At 39.4% G+C, this 16,334-nt stretch overlaps 1 protein-coding gene across 1 annotated transcript in view; it reads right to left on the bottom strand.

Moving 5' to 3' along the window:
- Positions 1 to 669: 669 nt before the first annotated feature.
- LOC124615736 (eukaryotic translation initiation factor 3 subunit H) overlaps positions 670 to 16,334 on the bottom strand; it is a 31,819-nt gene continuing 16,154 nt past the window's right edge. The window contains exons 4-6 of the mRNA XM_047143811.1: positions 15,394 to 15,643; positions 2,650 to 2,785; positions 670 to 951 (exon numbers count right to left, since the gene is read on the bottom strand). Coding sequence (XP_046999767.1) covers positions 724 to 951; positions 2,650 to 2,785; positions 15,394 to 15,643 — 614 coding nt within the window. The 3' untranslated portion in view covers positions 670 to 723. The remainder of the gene's footprint in view (positions 952 to 2,649; positions 2,786 to 15,393; positions 15,644 to 16,334) is intronic.

Here is a 16,334-nt window from a genome sequence, read left to right as displayed (position 1 = left end):
ATCATCTTGCTGCCGTCACCACCACCACCACCACCACCACCACCACCTCCACCACCTTCCCATAACCTCCTTAGCCTCAACCTTCATTGGTCCCTGTTGTTTACTCACCTATCCCTTCCCTACCCACTCTAGCACAACACAGCCTGCTGCTCTATGAAGCACCCACAGTTTTGTTCCCCTCTTCTACTTCTCTCCTTGTCCCCCCCCCCCCACCTGTATCTAACATCCCAACTGCAGCTATATGCCCTAACAAGTCCCCATCACAACTCTGTATACTTCAACAAGCAGCACATTACTGTTCCCCACCCCAGCTTCATCCTCATCTCATTACCCAGGTTGATATTCCTGTAATCCGCAGTTGCTTACAGTATGGTCTCAGTGGCCAGAGACAGTGGCCTTGTGTGTGTGTGTGTGTGTGTGTGTGTGTGTGTGTGTGTGTGTGTGTGTGTGTGTACCTTAGAAGAAAGCCTTTTGGCTGAAAGCTCACATGTTTACCAGTCTCTCTGTTGTGCCTATCTGACTCCATCATCCCTATAAGGTGGGCAGCAGTTTATCCTTTTCCTAATATTATCACATAATATGATTTAGTGTCATGCCAACATTTTATTAATAAGTATATAATCAATAGAGCTTAAAGTTAAAGACAAAGGGATTACTGAAAAAAGTAAAAATATCACACACATTTATTTCAAGATACAATTCAGACAATAACTGACACACAACTTAATGGTTTTTGCTTTCCTTTGCACTCTGGAGTGCTTGAGTGATATACAATTTTGCAAGAGCCTGTGAGCAAAACTGAGATATGTGTTGACTATAAGTATTTATTTGGCCAGATACTATCATAGGATTGAGACGCTGCGGCACAGGAATTGGCCTGAACAGCTTATTGATGTCTTCTTCAGGAAGAGGTGGCTCATTTTTACCTTGTCTGTTGGCATTTTCTTGTGCCTAAAGAGAAATGAAAGTAATAAACATTACTTCATATTCAGTGAGACCAGTAGACTGTAGTTAAACTTATTAATAAAAATATTCTATAAAACAGATGTAATGATAATAATAATAATAATAATTCATCCAGTGGAGAATGATATTTTATGATATATAACAAACAAACAAAAATAGGAAACACTTTTCAGCTCCTTCCAATGATAAATCTCAACATATTCAAAAAATTTATACACAGGCCAACAGAACAAAAGGGCATGGATATGTTCCTTTAGAGTGTCCTTAACACGGTTTGTAAGCAAGTCCATGAATTATTAACAGTGGCTGCATGGAACCACAACAAACAGTTACTGACCAACTGTACCCCCTGTAATGTACAATATGTAACACAAGCAAATAAAAGTGAACATTATAGAAGACTTGGTACTCCATTCTTTGGAGATGGCTTGAATATTTTGCTGAATTATGAGGAGTTGTCTGGAGGAGGAACATTACCTCAAGCATTAAAACCTCCCAGGCATAGTAGTTGCCATTCTGGCAAATATTTGTGTACATTCTATAATCTAATTAAGGGGTGCCAAAAAACCGTGATTATTTTTTAAAAACTATGTATTTCCAAATTATTTACAAAACAACTTTATCCCCTTCAAAATACTCTCCATTACAACTAATACATTTGTTCCTCTAGTACTTCCACTGTTCAAAACATTTTTGTAGTCATCTTCAGAAATGGCTGACAGCTCCTTCCTTGTTTTTTCTTGCCTCCTTCAATTTTGTCAATTCAGTGTCCTTTCATGCCCCTTTTCATATGTGCAGATAAGAAAAAGTCACACGGAGCCAGGTCAGATTAGTAAGGTGTGTGTGGGGCAGAAGAATCATGCCACTTTTAGACAAAATTGTGTAACAGTGATGGCTGTGTGTGGGCAGGTGTGGTGTCGTGGTGAAAGAACCAGTCTCCTGCCTGCCAGAAATCAAGCTCCAAGATAACCCACTAATCTCTGACAGTTGATCAACTGCGTGTCAACAGTCTGTGAGCACAACCTCTCAATTTTTTTCAATATTTTCATTGATATGGGCAGTTGATGGATGTCCAGAACAAGGTTCGTCACCAATCGAAATGTCGCTGTTTTTAAATCGAGCAAATTACTCATACACTTGAGTTTTTGCCATAGTGTCATCTTGGTAAGCTGTTTTCAACAATAAAACAGTTTCAGCACCATTTTTACTGAGTAGAAAACACAATTTTGAGGCTACACATTGTTCACTTAAGCTTGCCATCATAAAAACTGAAACAAGAACGACACAACACTAGCAAAAACAATCACTGCAGATGAACAGAACAAGCCATGTTGACAACACTGGTGAACTGGCTATGAGTTGCACTACACACGCCTAGCAGCAGAAATGCCTACTACATAAGCTCCACCCACGGTAATGTTATTCCAGTTTTTTTTTGGGTACCCCCTTGTAAAATGACTGCCTCCACTCATCCTCAAATCAGGTGGGTCCCTCTCATCCTGGGGTCATTCTCTTTAATGTTCCACAATCTATCCTTACCTCCTCCCCATGAAGAGAACTATTAATACTGAAGGCTAGGATAATGTCATGTATCAGCAATACTAACATTGTGTTTCCTGAATCAAGCACAGATGTCTTTTACGTCAGCATACTTCATACGAATAATGTGTAAACTTTACTTACCCTCTTTTGTAGATATCTGTTTTTATCCTGAATCTGCCTATTAACCTGTTGTTGGTAGCGATTGAACTTAATGGCCTCTTGATTCAATTCATCAACTCTGTCCATGAGGCAACGCAACTGGTTTTCCAAAACAGACCTAAATGAACACAAAACCACACTTTCAGCAAACAATTACTATGTAATTTATATGACATAATATCAAATGGCACAGTATTGTTCTGGTGCAGTAGCAGAGTTTTATTGAGCTTAACATATCTTACATTAGTCTTTAGTTTTGCACTGAATCTAAAGGAAACACATGTGTCACTGAAATGATGCAGTTTAAGCTCTGCACAGCAGTTTGGTTAGTGGATGTGGAGCAATGACACAAATGAACACGAGTTTCTGAGTGGTGTCGCATCTAAATCTAAAATTATTTGAATTAATTTTAGATTGAGATGCAACATCACTCAGGAATTCTTGTTTGGTTGCATGAATCCTTCCCATAAAAAAATCATGCAGCATGGTAGTTTTAAGCTGTCAGTGTTACTTCCTGATTGACCTGAAGAAATAATTTTTACTTAGTCCACACTTGGTCTTCAGACTTGGTCATGAAAAGCTGTTACTAGCAGCTATGACTGAATAATTCACAATTTGTGTGTGCTGAGACAATGCTCCTGATTACCCAAGAGAGCGCCATCATCATTTAACCATACGGTAAAGCTGCATGCCCTCAGGAAAAATTACGGCTATAGTTTCCCTTGCTTTCAGCCGTCCGCAGTATCAGCACAGCAAGGCCGTTTTGGTTAGTATTACAAGGCCAGATCAGTCAATCATCCATCTTCTCCTTGTCCATCCAACATATTGGGCATCAAATGGAAACAACAACTTAGCAGAACACCCACAAGAACACCATTAATCAATCATGCCAAGATAACCAGAAAGATCAGATCTTTTACCACTTACAGTCTTTTCAAGGAATTTCTTGGCTATTGTGATTTCTTCCATCTGTTTCAGATCTAACCCTGCGGAGATTTTCCAGTACAATTTGTTCCTTTCATTCCTTATCTTATCCTTTATTGTTCATGTCTCAGCACAGATTTTGATTATTCTCTCTGTAAGAGCACAAATCTTAAAATGGGAATAGAGTAGGCCCTGGAAATAGTCTTACCTTACGTAGTATTTGGTTATCCTAAAGGAGGCATCTTAATTGTAAAACTGGACACCTTTGTGTGTATGGCTTGTAACGTCACCGATTTAAGTTTTTACAAACTATCACACTGTCCAGATATGGGAAATGTTGCACTTCTCCTAGGGTCTTCCATTCAGCTGTAACTCAAGGCTGTCCTCCTCTGCCTACCTTCGTAGCTAAAGTCTTTGGTTCACTGATAGACCAAACTACTCAAAAGTGAATGTACCGTATACTCAGTTTTCTTGGACTTCATTTGTCTCTCTCCAGATAACACCACCATCAGCAAAAACCATTGCTTTCAATTCAGTTCCATACTATTTCTTTATCCATTTCATGATGTTACTCATCACAATGATGAAGAGCTGTGGAGACAAGGCAGTATCCTGTTGGGCTCCACATTTGGTCTCAAATCACTCCTTCACTATTTCCTACTCTAACACTGTTGATCCATCTTTTGTAGTGCATCTTCAGTTTCTTGGTCTATTTCTGTTATCTAGGAATATCCAGATCTTGGTACACCATCACAGGCTTTTCCATGTTTAGGATAACTAGTGTGATGCTTTTATTATTTTCCAGATTTTTTAAAAGTGTTCTAGTTGCATCAATCTGATCAACTGTACCCCCATTTTTCTGCACATTGCCCACACTACAACACTGCAAGGAGAGAAACAACTTACTTCTGATTTTTTGGGGTGCATTTACAGAGAAAATTGCGTTGAAGGGACACATTCCGACAAACACAATACAGTTTCCTAAGCCCATTGGCATTAAAGAAAACAAGAGGTCTGAAGAATTCATTGTGGTCTTTAAAGAATTACAATGACAGTTTCCTACACGTTTTGAGGACACTGGCAATCTTACAGCTGTTTTTGAGACCGTTTGCCATTTCAGTTAAAAGCGCTCCTGTGCATGTGCAGCTGTAATTGACTGATCTGCAGGATAATTCCTGTTTTATAGACATTAACATTAACACTGTCCAGGACATCTATATTGCTCTCCTCATGTAGAGTTTCTACACTCCACAATGAGGTTGCAAAAATGTTATGATATTTCTATCAACATACATGTGTGAAAGATGTTTTCTCAACTATCAAACTAAGTCATGATTATGTGGCAACCAGAATGTGAAAGTCTGTAGAATGGTCTGCCTCTGTCTATACGCCGACTGTGCCAGACAAAAATTATACAACTTCAGTGCATCAAAAATGAATAAATAATACTGAAGAAGTTTTATTTTGATCTATATTGTTGAGAAATGTGAAATATAAAACCAAGTCTTATGCAGTGCTTCTGCATTAATATTTAAATGTGGCATGTTTGCAGACCCCCCCCCCCCCCCCCCCCAATGCTCAGACAGTGTGGCATAGTGGTGGGGGAAACATGCCAGCAAGGCTAAGCTCTACAGCAATCATGCCAGGGTTCGGCCCACTGGCTTAATTCATTCTTACCCAACCCTGATACAGAACCAAAGGTACAATGCAAAGTAATGTGCACTGCACAAGAATTCTTACCACTCACAAAATATATCCAATGTTTAGTTGTCAGGCAAACTTTTCATTAGATCATATTTGTTGACTTTGCTTGTTCACATTCAAATCACTACCTTCACCTTCTAGCCTCATCAAAAACTGTGGCTACACACAAATGACTGACATCAGAACCTTTGTACCAAAGTAGTTAAACACCATCTATGATAGAGCCTCTCTCTCTCTCTCTCTCTCTCTCTCTCCATATTTAAACATTTGTTGGTGGCACAAATGCATATTGCAAATAAACAATGTGTGCTAGTTGTTGGAGATACTACCACTGCCTCTAGACCAGGGTTTCCCAAACTGAGTTATGCTGAACACTGCTGTTCCACGAAAGTGAATAAATACTCTGCAAAAAATTATTAATAACTTGACATTTTGACAACATTATTGTTTTAACCTTTTATGATTTCTGTGTTGTTAGTTATGATTTAAAACTGAAGAAATCACTAATTAAACATTATTTTATCACTTTTTAAAGAACTTTCAAAATAAAAAGCCGTTCCATTTAGGTACCAGAATTCTCAAAGTGCTCTGTGACAAGAATGGTTTGTGAACACTTGCTCTAGACCAATGGTTTAAAACCTTTATACAATCATGAGTAAAATCAGACAAAACACACACACACACACACCTGTGGCCATATCAAGACTAATTATTGATTATCAATTATTGAAAGCAGTTGCCTGGTTGAAGTGGATAGATAGATGGAGAGAGAGAGAGAGAGAGAGAGAGAGAGAGAGAGAGAGAGAGAGAGAGAGAGTAGAAAAGGACACAAAGAGGGAACAGTAGGAAAGAGACAGGTCTTTCGAAATTTTGATAACACCTGCTTTCCACTGTAGATGTGGGGTCCACGGGCAGCACCGCTGTACGGAAGAGACTTTTTGACATGGAATGGATGACAGCTGTCAAAGTGCAGGTATAATTGGTGTTTGGTGCACTCCATATGAACAGACCTATTTCTGGAGCCATCTAGGAAGTGAAGTAAGATATCTAAGAACGTGGCTCAACGAGCTGAGAATGACCAGGTGAAGTCTACTCTGGAGTAGGTGTTGGGGTTGTGGAGGAAAGAGCAAAGGTTGTCCTTGTTCTGTGCCCAGATCTTGAAAATGTTGTGAATGATCTGAACCAGATATTGAGTTTTGTGTGTTGACTGGATAGGAAATATTTCTCCAGATGGTCCATAAATAAGTTGGCATAGATGGTGCCATGTAAATACCCAAGGCAGTACCATGGATTTGTTTATAAATTGGATCTTTGAAAGGGAAATAACTGTGGGTTAGGATTTGGTTGGCTAGGAGGATTAGGAAGGAGGTAGTGGGTTACCATCAGGAGCACATTTGGAAAGGTAGTGAGTGTTCTATGGGTGCAAGGTAAGGGGCATATGGAGGATGATGTTGCACAATGATGCCGAATCCAGAGTGACCAACAAGGAGTCTGTGGTAACGTGACAGGAACTGTGGAGAGGCACTGAATGACATGAGCAGTGTCAAATGTAGGATGGAAAGTTATGGACAATAGTTTGGATGTGTCACTCAACAAAGGCTGATGTTTGTTCCGTGGGAGCCTTGTGCCCAGCAAAAATGAGACAATGAGTAGGGAGTTTAGGGAGTAGATGAAAGTTAGGTGTGTGGGGAGTTGCTGGGGTGAGTGGAGAGATCGATTCAGGTGTCATTATTTTGGGATGGACGTAGGTCCTTGTGGAGCTGCTCGATGTCAAGTTCATAAGGTTTGCTTGTGGAGGTCTCAGAAAGTTGGTGGAGACCCACAGCCACATAGTCACTATGATTCATTACCACTGCAATGGAGCATTGCCTGTGGGACGGACAGTAAGGTCTTCATCGGTTTTCAGGTAAAGGATTGATCGTATCATCCTTCCCACAGACAAAGGTTTCACCACAGTGTACAAGAATCTTAGTGGCTTTATGGCTGAGGGTCTCTGCCAACTTGCCAACACCTCTGCATACAAACCCTACAACCATGATCTCATCCCAGAAGTCCAATAGGACCTCCATCAGCTGCTCAACACCTTAGATCCATCCCAACACCTGAATCCATGTCCCTCCTAACAACAGCAACTCTGTACACTCCTAATTTTCAGCTACTCCCCAAACTCTAGAAACTCAAAACCCCAAATCTCCCTACTGGTCATCCCTGTGTTGCTGGGTACAACGCTCTCACAGAACGATCATCTGCCTTTGTCGATCGACACCTATAAACTGTTGTCCACAATCTCCCATCCTTCATTCAAGACACTGTTCAGTTCCTACACAGCTTCTTCACAGATCCTATCCCGTTACTACCAGACTCCTTGTCGATCACTGTGGATGCGGCATTATTTTAAAACTACATTCTCCATGCCCATTGCTAGACCTATGTGAAATTAGCATATTAATTTTGAAAATTCAGTATTTTGAAATTTGAATATAGCATTTATTTAGTTTTCAAACAATGGAAAATCCAGTTTTACAATTTATTTAGAATTTATATTTTTTGGTGGGTGTGTGAATTTAAATGACCCTAAACAATATATACATGCAAAATTCTTATCTTAAAGTTCGATTTTTTTCCTTTTCCCTACTCAGTTTTACACTACTGGTCATTTAAATTGCTACACCACGAAGATGATGTGCTACAGAAGCAAAATTTAACCTACAGGAAGAAGATTCTGTGAGATGCAAACGATTAGCTTTTCAGAGCATTCACACAAGATTGGTGCTGGTGGCGACACTTACAACGTGCTGACATGAGGAAAGTTTCCAACCGATTTCTTATACACAAACAGCAGTTGAGCAGCGTTGCCTGGTGAAACATTGTTGTGATGCCTCATGTAAGGAGGAGAAATGCATACCATCATGTTTCCGACTTTGATAAATGTCAGATTGTAGCCTATCGCGATTGCAGTTTATCGTATCGCAACATTGCTGCTCGCGTTGGTCGAGATCCAATGACTGTTAGCAGAATATGGAATTGGCGGATTCAGGAGGGTAATACGGAATGCCGTACTGGATCCCAATGGCCTCATAGCACTACAGTCGAGATGACGGACACCTTATCCGCATGGCTGTAACGGATCATGCACCCACGTCTCGATCCCTGAGACAACAGATGGGTATGTTTGCAAGACAACAACCATCTGCACGAACAGTTTGACGACGTCTGGAGCAGCATGCATTATCAGCTCGGAGACCATGGCTGCGGTTACCCTTGACGCTGCATCACAGACAGGAGCGTCTGTGATGGTGTACTCAATGACGAACCTGGGTGCACAAATGGCAAAACGTCATTTTTTCGGATGAATCCAGGATCCGTTTACAGCATCATGATGGTCGCATCCACGTTTGGCGACATCACGGTGAACGCACATTGGAAGCATGTATTCGTCATCGCCATACTGGTGTATCACCTGGCGTGATGGTATGGGGTGCCATTGGTTACAAGCCTCGGTCACCTCTTGTTCTCATTGACGGCACTTTGAACAGTGGACTCTACATTTCAGATGTGTTACGACCCGTGGCTCTACCCTTCATTCGATCCCTGCGAAACCCTACATTTCAGCAGGATAATGCATGACCGCATGTTGCAGGTCCTGTACGGGCCTTTCTGGATACAGAAAATGTTCGACTGCTGCCCTGGCCAGAACATTCTCCAGATCTCTCACCAACTGAAAACGTCTCATCAATGGTGGCCGAGCAACTGGCTTGTGAGAATATGCCAGTCACTACTCTTGATGAACTGTGATATCGTGTTGAAGCTGCATGGGCAGCTGTACCTGTACACGCCATCCAAGCTCTGACTCAATGCCCAGGTGTATCAAGGCCGTTATTACGGTCAGAGGTGGTTGTTCTAGGTACTGATTTCTCAGGATCTGTGCACCCAAATTGCGTGAAACTGTAATAACATGTCAGTTCTAGTATAATATATTTGTCCAATGAATACCTGTGTATCATCTGCATTTCTTCTTGGTGTAGCAATTTTAATGGCCAGTAGTGTATTTTTTTAAACAATAACACAGGAAATTGATTACTTCTGAGAGACCACCATTGTTTTAGTTCTCATTCAAATTTACACGCATTATAGGCACATATACAAATGTTTATCTACTAAATGCAATCACTGAAGTTGTTTCAATAGTGTCTGGCTTCACTGACCTCCTCCTGCCACAACTAAATTGTACACTGAGAAGTATCTCTCCACATCCATGCTGTTCACAGGTGCCTACATTGCAGATAAAGCAGCTCTTCCCAATTCATTGTTTTTAAGGTTTCCACAGAGTAGAAGCTTCACTATATCAGGTTTCTCATCACATCTCAAACAGTTAAATATGTGTCAATGGAATGACTAACAAGCTTAAAAAACTGTCAAATGGAATGTTTTCAAAATGTGGAACCTTTTTTGTTATATTAAAAGCAGATTCATTCAAATATAGCTTTGCACCACAAACTGCAGCACTAAGAGCTCGCCAATGTTTTTGTAAAAGTATAGTTCGATCTGAAAGCAACTTCTCATAGCAGCAGATGCTTTCTGTGCCTCATGGTAAAGTGTGTGAAAACAACAGTGCCTGTTGAAATGCAACCTTCACAATTTCCTTTCAATAATTTTTTTGCTCTCAAGTTCCTCGCACAACAAATATGCAAGAGGGGAAGTTGTGTCTTCCAGTGTTGTCACTAAACTGACAACACTAGCACATGTATCACTCACAAATTTGCAGTGCAAGATAACAATCTGATGCAGCTTAATTTTTCGAATGACCAAGAATGAGCTCAACGGCAGCATTTCTGTCTACTAAAGATCTGAAAAATTTGATAATTGCTGGTAAGTATGTCCAAGTACTGCACTGCACGGAGCCAAGAATTCAATCTCATGGGAAAAAGTTTTTTTCGTAAATTAAGAAATTTCTCTTGAAGGAACTGAAGGTGCGCACTTTGTTTTTGCAGGAGTGCAGAAATGGCATTTTTACCTTACTGAAAATGAAAATTAGCTCCTTTAGTTCTTTCATCAAGCTGTCAACAACAAAGTTAATTTTGTGTATCCAGCATTTGAAATTTATTACATGGTCTCTGATCAATGTTTCAAGTGCTTCAAAACAAGATCCCATGTATGCAGCAGAGTCTGATACTAAACCAACAGCATTTTCCAATTTAATGCTGTAGTCTTTTAGGGCATCCACTTTGGCCTGACCACGAGTACCTCTGTTGCAACATTTAAAAAGTTGCAGGAAGTCAGATACAGTTTCTGTTCTGATGTTGCAGTCATTGTCCAATATAAAACTGCAGATACACAGCTTCCATTTTTGTCACAAGTTTCATCGACAATAATCGCACCAGGAACATCCTTCTAAGCATCTTTGATTTCTTCTTTTATTTCATTATTGCATTGTCTGACATTCTGGACGAAGTCCACTGGATATACAACCAACACCGAGTACATATCTATTTAAAAATGACCTAACTTCACAAATATCTAGTTTAGTAAATAGGATGTTTGCCATTAAACATATTTTAACTATATCGTGGTGCATGGATTCAGTATCAGTTTTCATTTTTTTGGCATTTTCAAACATCTCGCCAAATAGCAGCCTGCCATTTAGATGAAATTCCACTGCAGCCTCTTTTGTCAGGTGACTGGCACTTTTAATGTGTTTTCTAAATTGTTCTCCTCCCAGTCCAGTTTCACATTACAAAAGCAACAAACAAAAATTTTTGTTGTGAACATAAAAGCCTTTTTGTTTCGGACAGGCAGCGCATTTCTGCTGCAAACTGAATTGATGCCTACCCATTTCTAGCACTACAATCACTTCACAACATTCGTGATTAACAAAGCACTACACCATAAAGGTTAATTAAGATTATGCAATTCCAGTGATACCATACCTAAACTTGAGTATAAAGTCAAGATTGTAATTTCCATTGTTGTTAATGAAAAGATAGATACATAATATTTATTTAATCAATGGAAAATCCATTAAAATCTAGGAACATCTTCATGAACAATATGGATACAGAACCTTCTGAACAGTAGCTGAAACCAGAAATAGAGCGAACAGGTACCCAACTGGAGGGGAAGCTTGGAGGAACCTCAACAGATTACAAACACATGTTGCACCAATGAAAATAAAGCTTTCAGGTGGTAGTTAAAAGATGATGGTGACATTTTCTGTAACTGTGTAGAGGTGCAGGATATCACATACACATTAGATTGTCCCATCAGTACTTAGAAGTACATCATCCAAGATCTGTGGCTGGGAAACAATGTAGCTATTGACGTTTCCCAATACTGGGCCTAAAACTTTAGAAGATACAAAAAGGATCAGAGACCACGGCAAAATATTTGCTCTGACATGAAAACTTGAAGTAAAGAAATGTTCCATTAAGATATTTGTCTGTAGCGTAGAGGCTGGCCACAAATAGCTCCTTCATGTTACTCTTCAACTACACTTCATTATACAAGATTTGTAAGTAGGTCATCTGCAACTGAGAGGCACGATAATTAAGAGAAGTCCACTTCAGCTGTGCTAATATTCAAACCACAACTGATTTCGAAATTTTAAAATCTCATCTTCAGGTGTATCAAATTATAGTATTTGGTAACTCCGAACATCCAGTCAGGCCAGTCAGTGCAAGAGTTTCACACACACACACACACACACACACACACACACACACACACACACGCACAGACATTACGTTTTTAGGCCAGTTTCATCTTTGGGGGTCATTTATCTTTTTTTCTAGTACTGTTAACATGCAATGATTAGCACTCTTGCACTGACCAGCCTGATCACATGTTAGGTATTACCAAATACTATAATTTGACACATCTGAAGACGGGATTTTAAAATCTCAGAACTGGTCGCGATTTCAATAAATATTAGTAGAACTGAAGCAGATTTCTAAATTAATTATTGTGCTTCATTAGTAGCTAAATGCTTTACACTTATGGGCAAAGTATAAAAATACATATCCTTGAATAATGGTAGTTCTTACACCAGAAACGATTTTCTAAATTGGAAAGTTGTTTGAAAGAAGTGACAGATCAAAATGGCTCTTTGTAAAACATTTATAAAGGCAATGTAATGCTCTGTGGAAAGAGCACGAGTTGTAAAACATGTACTCTATATTATGTTGTTTTGTATTTTTTCACAACCACAAGGGGCTCCTCACATTAGATCTACAAAATAAATACTGCATATAATTTGAAGTCTGAGGTGTAAGAAAAGGCAAGTAAAAGAAAAAACATTCAGAGATTTAGGTTTCCAGAACACTACCAACACATTTACCATTTACTAATAAAATGAAGTACAGTTAGTTACCTTAATCTCCCGCCTATTTTTGGTTTCTATTTTCTATTTATTTCTGGTTTCTTCTCCACATATAAGAGACAATAAAAACATTACAAAGGTTTGTAAACAGACCTTTTGTTTTCATGTTTGTATGAATGGAACTGGAAGAAGCTCTAACAGTCGTTACAACAGGAGGTACCCTCGGCCAGGTGTTTCACAGTGGTTTGCAGAGTATAGATGTACTGCATTTTGACAATACACAAAAAGATGATGTACTATGACCAAAAACTGGTGATTTATTAAAATGCGTCCACTCCCTATCAAGACCCTCATTTTATAAATGCATCACTATTTTCTTAATCACTATATCAGGAGTTACGGGGACCCACACACAGAATTTTATTTGTACTGTGACAAAATTTTCAAGCACACTGCTGTCTTTGTTGATTGAATGATGTAAGGATATCTATTTCTTTTAAAATCACTTATGACTTTGTATACATTATGATTTTAGCAAATACTTGCAAAGTGTGTGTTTTTTATGTTTCAGGTTATGACTGAATGAGTTGGTGCGTTGATTAGCACACTGGACTTGTATTCAGGAGAACAATGGTTCAAATCCATGTCCAGCATGGTCCCTTTGACAGTGCATGGCTGATTTCCTTCGCCAACCTTCCCTAACATGAGATTGTGTTGCACCCCTAATGACCTCGTTGTTGATGGGATGTTAAACACTAAGTTCCTCGTCGTCCTCAGGCTGCAAGTGGGGACCGTAATACAGCCAGTATACCTCACTATAAACAAACAACTGCTGTACCAGTTGGAGCAACAACGTTAGTTGATGGCCAGAGACCAGTAGACAATACTGCTGTTTTGTTTGGAGTCCTGCATCAATTATTATTTTTTTAACTGTGCAAAGAAACGAAATGAAAACCTTTTGAAATGTTCAGTTTTCATGTTGTACCTATTAGAGAAAATTCCCTGTTTGGGAAGATGGTATAACTGTGATTAAGACCAACTCTTAAATGCAATCTTTAATTATTGTGATGACTGGAAAAAGTGGAAATGAATATTTTGTTGGCATAGTGGTACAATTAAACTACACTGTCTGACAAGTTTATTTGATAAACAATTACCATATCTCAAAGAAGCTTTAAGGAATATTTAATGAAAAATATTTCATATAATTATGGAAAGTGAAACAGCTATATTATCTAGATAAAACTGAGGATAAAATACCAGTACATTCACAATTAAAAAGGGGACAGATGACTGCTTGACATGAAATAATGGGTGATCAAGCCACTTCGTGACACATTAAAATCTCACTACCAATATTTTGGGAAGAATTCTAGATGTCACACACGATCTTAAAACATGAACCACACTTGCCTCATCATCCCATAGGAGACCCATATCAGCTCTCCGGTGATCATATAAAACACAATTAATTAAAATGTCATCAACAGCTGTGTCCCACATCTGTACACACCAGTGGCTCCTCACAATGTAAAAGAAAGTGATATGTCAATGGGTAATGTCCAGCCTAAGTCTTGTAAGGGCTACTTCTACAGCTCAACATGGTGGGAAGGAGGTAAGCCACTGTCACACTGAAGGTTTTACAGAACACAGCTTATTATTCCTCACTTTGAGCCACTGAGCTTCCCATCAATACACAGTCTTCTTGGTCACAAATGAGGTAAGATCCTGCAGGTGACTAAACAGCACAGAGGAGGTGGGAGGGAGCAAGCTTCCTCAGCAGCCCTATCAGACTATCAGAGAGTTTGTTTCCCCAGAATCCCTATGTGCCCTGGAACCCAGCAAAAATTATTTCCTTGTCCTACCTATGCAAGAGAAGGGGAGTTTCCTGCACTCGTTGCACCATCCGATATGCTGGGTACATCTGACAAATAGCGAGAAGGGCACTGTGGGAATATGAGCACATATGGAATTTTTTGTCATGACATTGTCTCATCTGTTCTAGGGCCCTAACAAGAGCAAACAATTCCTTAAGTTATAAACAGTTGGTACATTATGCTATGGCAAATTGTGCGACTTCAAATGACGATTTAACAGGAACATCAGCACCAATTACATATGAAACAAATTTACTTCTCAATCAAAAAAACAGCCAAAATTCTAACCACCCTTGTCGTGGAATAAAAGAATTGAAATTTACATACTACTGTTACAGGCAGCATTCGCAATCTACTAAACTATCCCAGAATGAGATTTTCACTCTGCAGCGGAGTGTGCGCTGATATGAAACTTCCTGGCAGATTAAAACTGTGTGCCCGACCGAGACTTGAACTCAGGACCTTTGCCTTTCGCGGGCAAGTGCTCTACCATCTGAGCTACCGAAGCACGACTCACGCCCGGTACTCACAGCTTTACTTCTGCCAGTATCTCGTCTCCTACCTTCCAACCTTTACAGAAGCTCTCCAGCGAACCTTGCAGAAGTAGCACTCCTGAAAGAAAGGATATAGCGGAGACATGGCTTAGCCAACAGCCTGGGGGATGTTTCCAGAATGAGATTTTCACTCTGCAGGAGAGCTTCTGTAAAGTTTGGAAGGTAAGAGACGAGATACTGGGAGAAGTAAAGCTGTGAGTACCGGGCGTGAGTCGTGCTTCGGTAGCTCAGATGGTAGAGCACTTGCCCGCGAAAGGCAAAGGTCCCGAGTTCGAGTCTCGGTCGGGCACACAGTTTTAATCTGCCAGGAAGTTACTAAACTATTGTTTAAAACCAATATAGTGTTACTTACGCTGTTCCCAAATCAAGAAATTTGGTTCCTTCTTCCTCCGGTACCATTTCTGCCAACTCTGACAACATAATATTTGTCAAGTGAGAGTTTTTAATTACAATTCGTACTTCTGTAAATAAACTTTCATAACCTATTTTCAGGTTCCGTAAAACTTCTGGGGTGAATTCATTTTCTTTATACATTTGAATAGCTTGAGGAGTTAATCTATATGCTTTCAGAGCTAAGAATCCACGTGCTGTTTTCTGGGTATCTATAGAGACAAAAACAAAACAAAAAATAAAATTTGTACAAAATGAAAACATTAATATAACAGTAAAAGAATCATGGAAGTAGCCACACTAGCACAACTAAATAATGCATAACACACAGAAATACTGAACAGCAGAGGTGTGGTTGGTTACTTTGTGTGGTTGTTTTGGGGTTTATGTTCTTCAATTAGGAAAGATGTGGTAACTTGAAAACTAGTGAAGTCTCTGCACTGTTATGTATTCCTAAGCACCATGTACTATACAATAAGGGAGCCCCTTTCCTTTTTTTTGTACATTGTTTCCGCCTATGAATATACATCACAGAATCACAATTTAGGTAACATTAAGTGAACATTTCTTTTACTATAATGACATCAAAATCATGGACTTTTTCATACCACACTATGGCTGCATCTCTTGCTAATAAATTAACATTTCTCTCCTTAGTTACATATTCACTTGTGCAGTATGGGTTGCTTACCAGATAGGATTGACAGATGACAAAGAAACCACAGAAGGGCATCTTATTTTGTAAAATCATAAATAGGGGAGTATGTCATCAAAATGAGCCACGTGTTAGGGTGGCAATCCTTAAAGGCGTTTTTCAACGCAGAGAGAGCGCTTCAGGAAATTTAAATCACAAACTTTCTCATCTGAGTGTGAAAGTATTTATTGCAGCCAACCAACATAGGG

Source organism: Schistocerca americana, chromosome 5 (genome assembly GCF_021461395.2).
Source record: "Schistocerca americana isolate TAMUIC-IGC-003095 chromosome 5, iqSchAmer2.1, whole genome shotgun sequence".
Taxonomy (NCBI): Eukaryota; Metazoa; Arthropoda; class Insecta; order Orthoptera; family Acrididae; genus Schistocerca; species Schistocerca americana.
The sequence above is the reverse complement of the archived record's forward strand: the minus strand, read 5'-3'. Positions and strand labels throughout refer to the sequence as shown.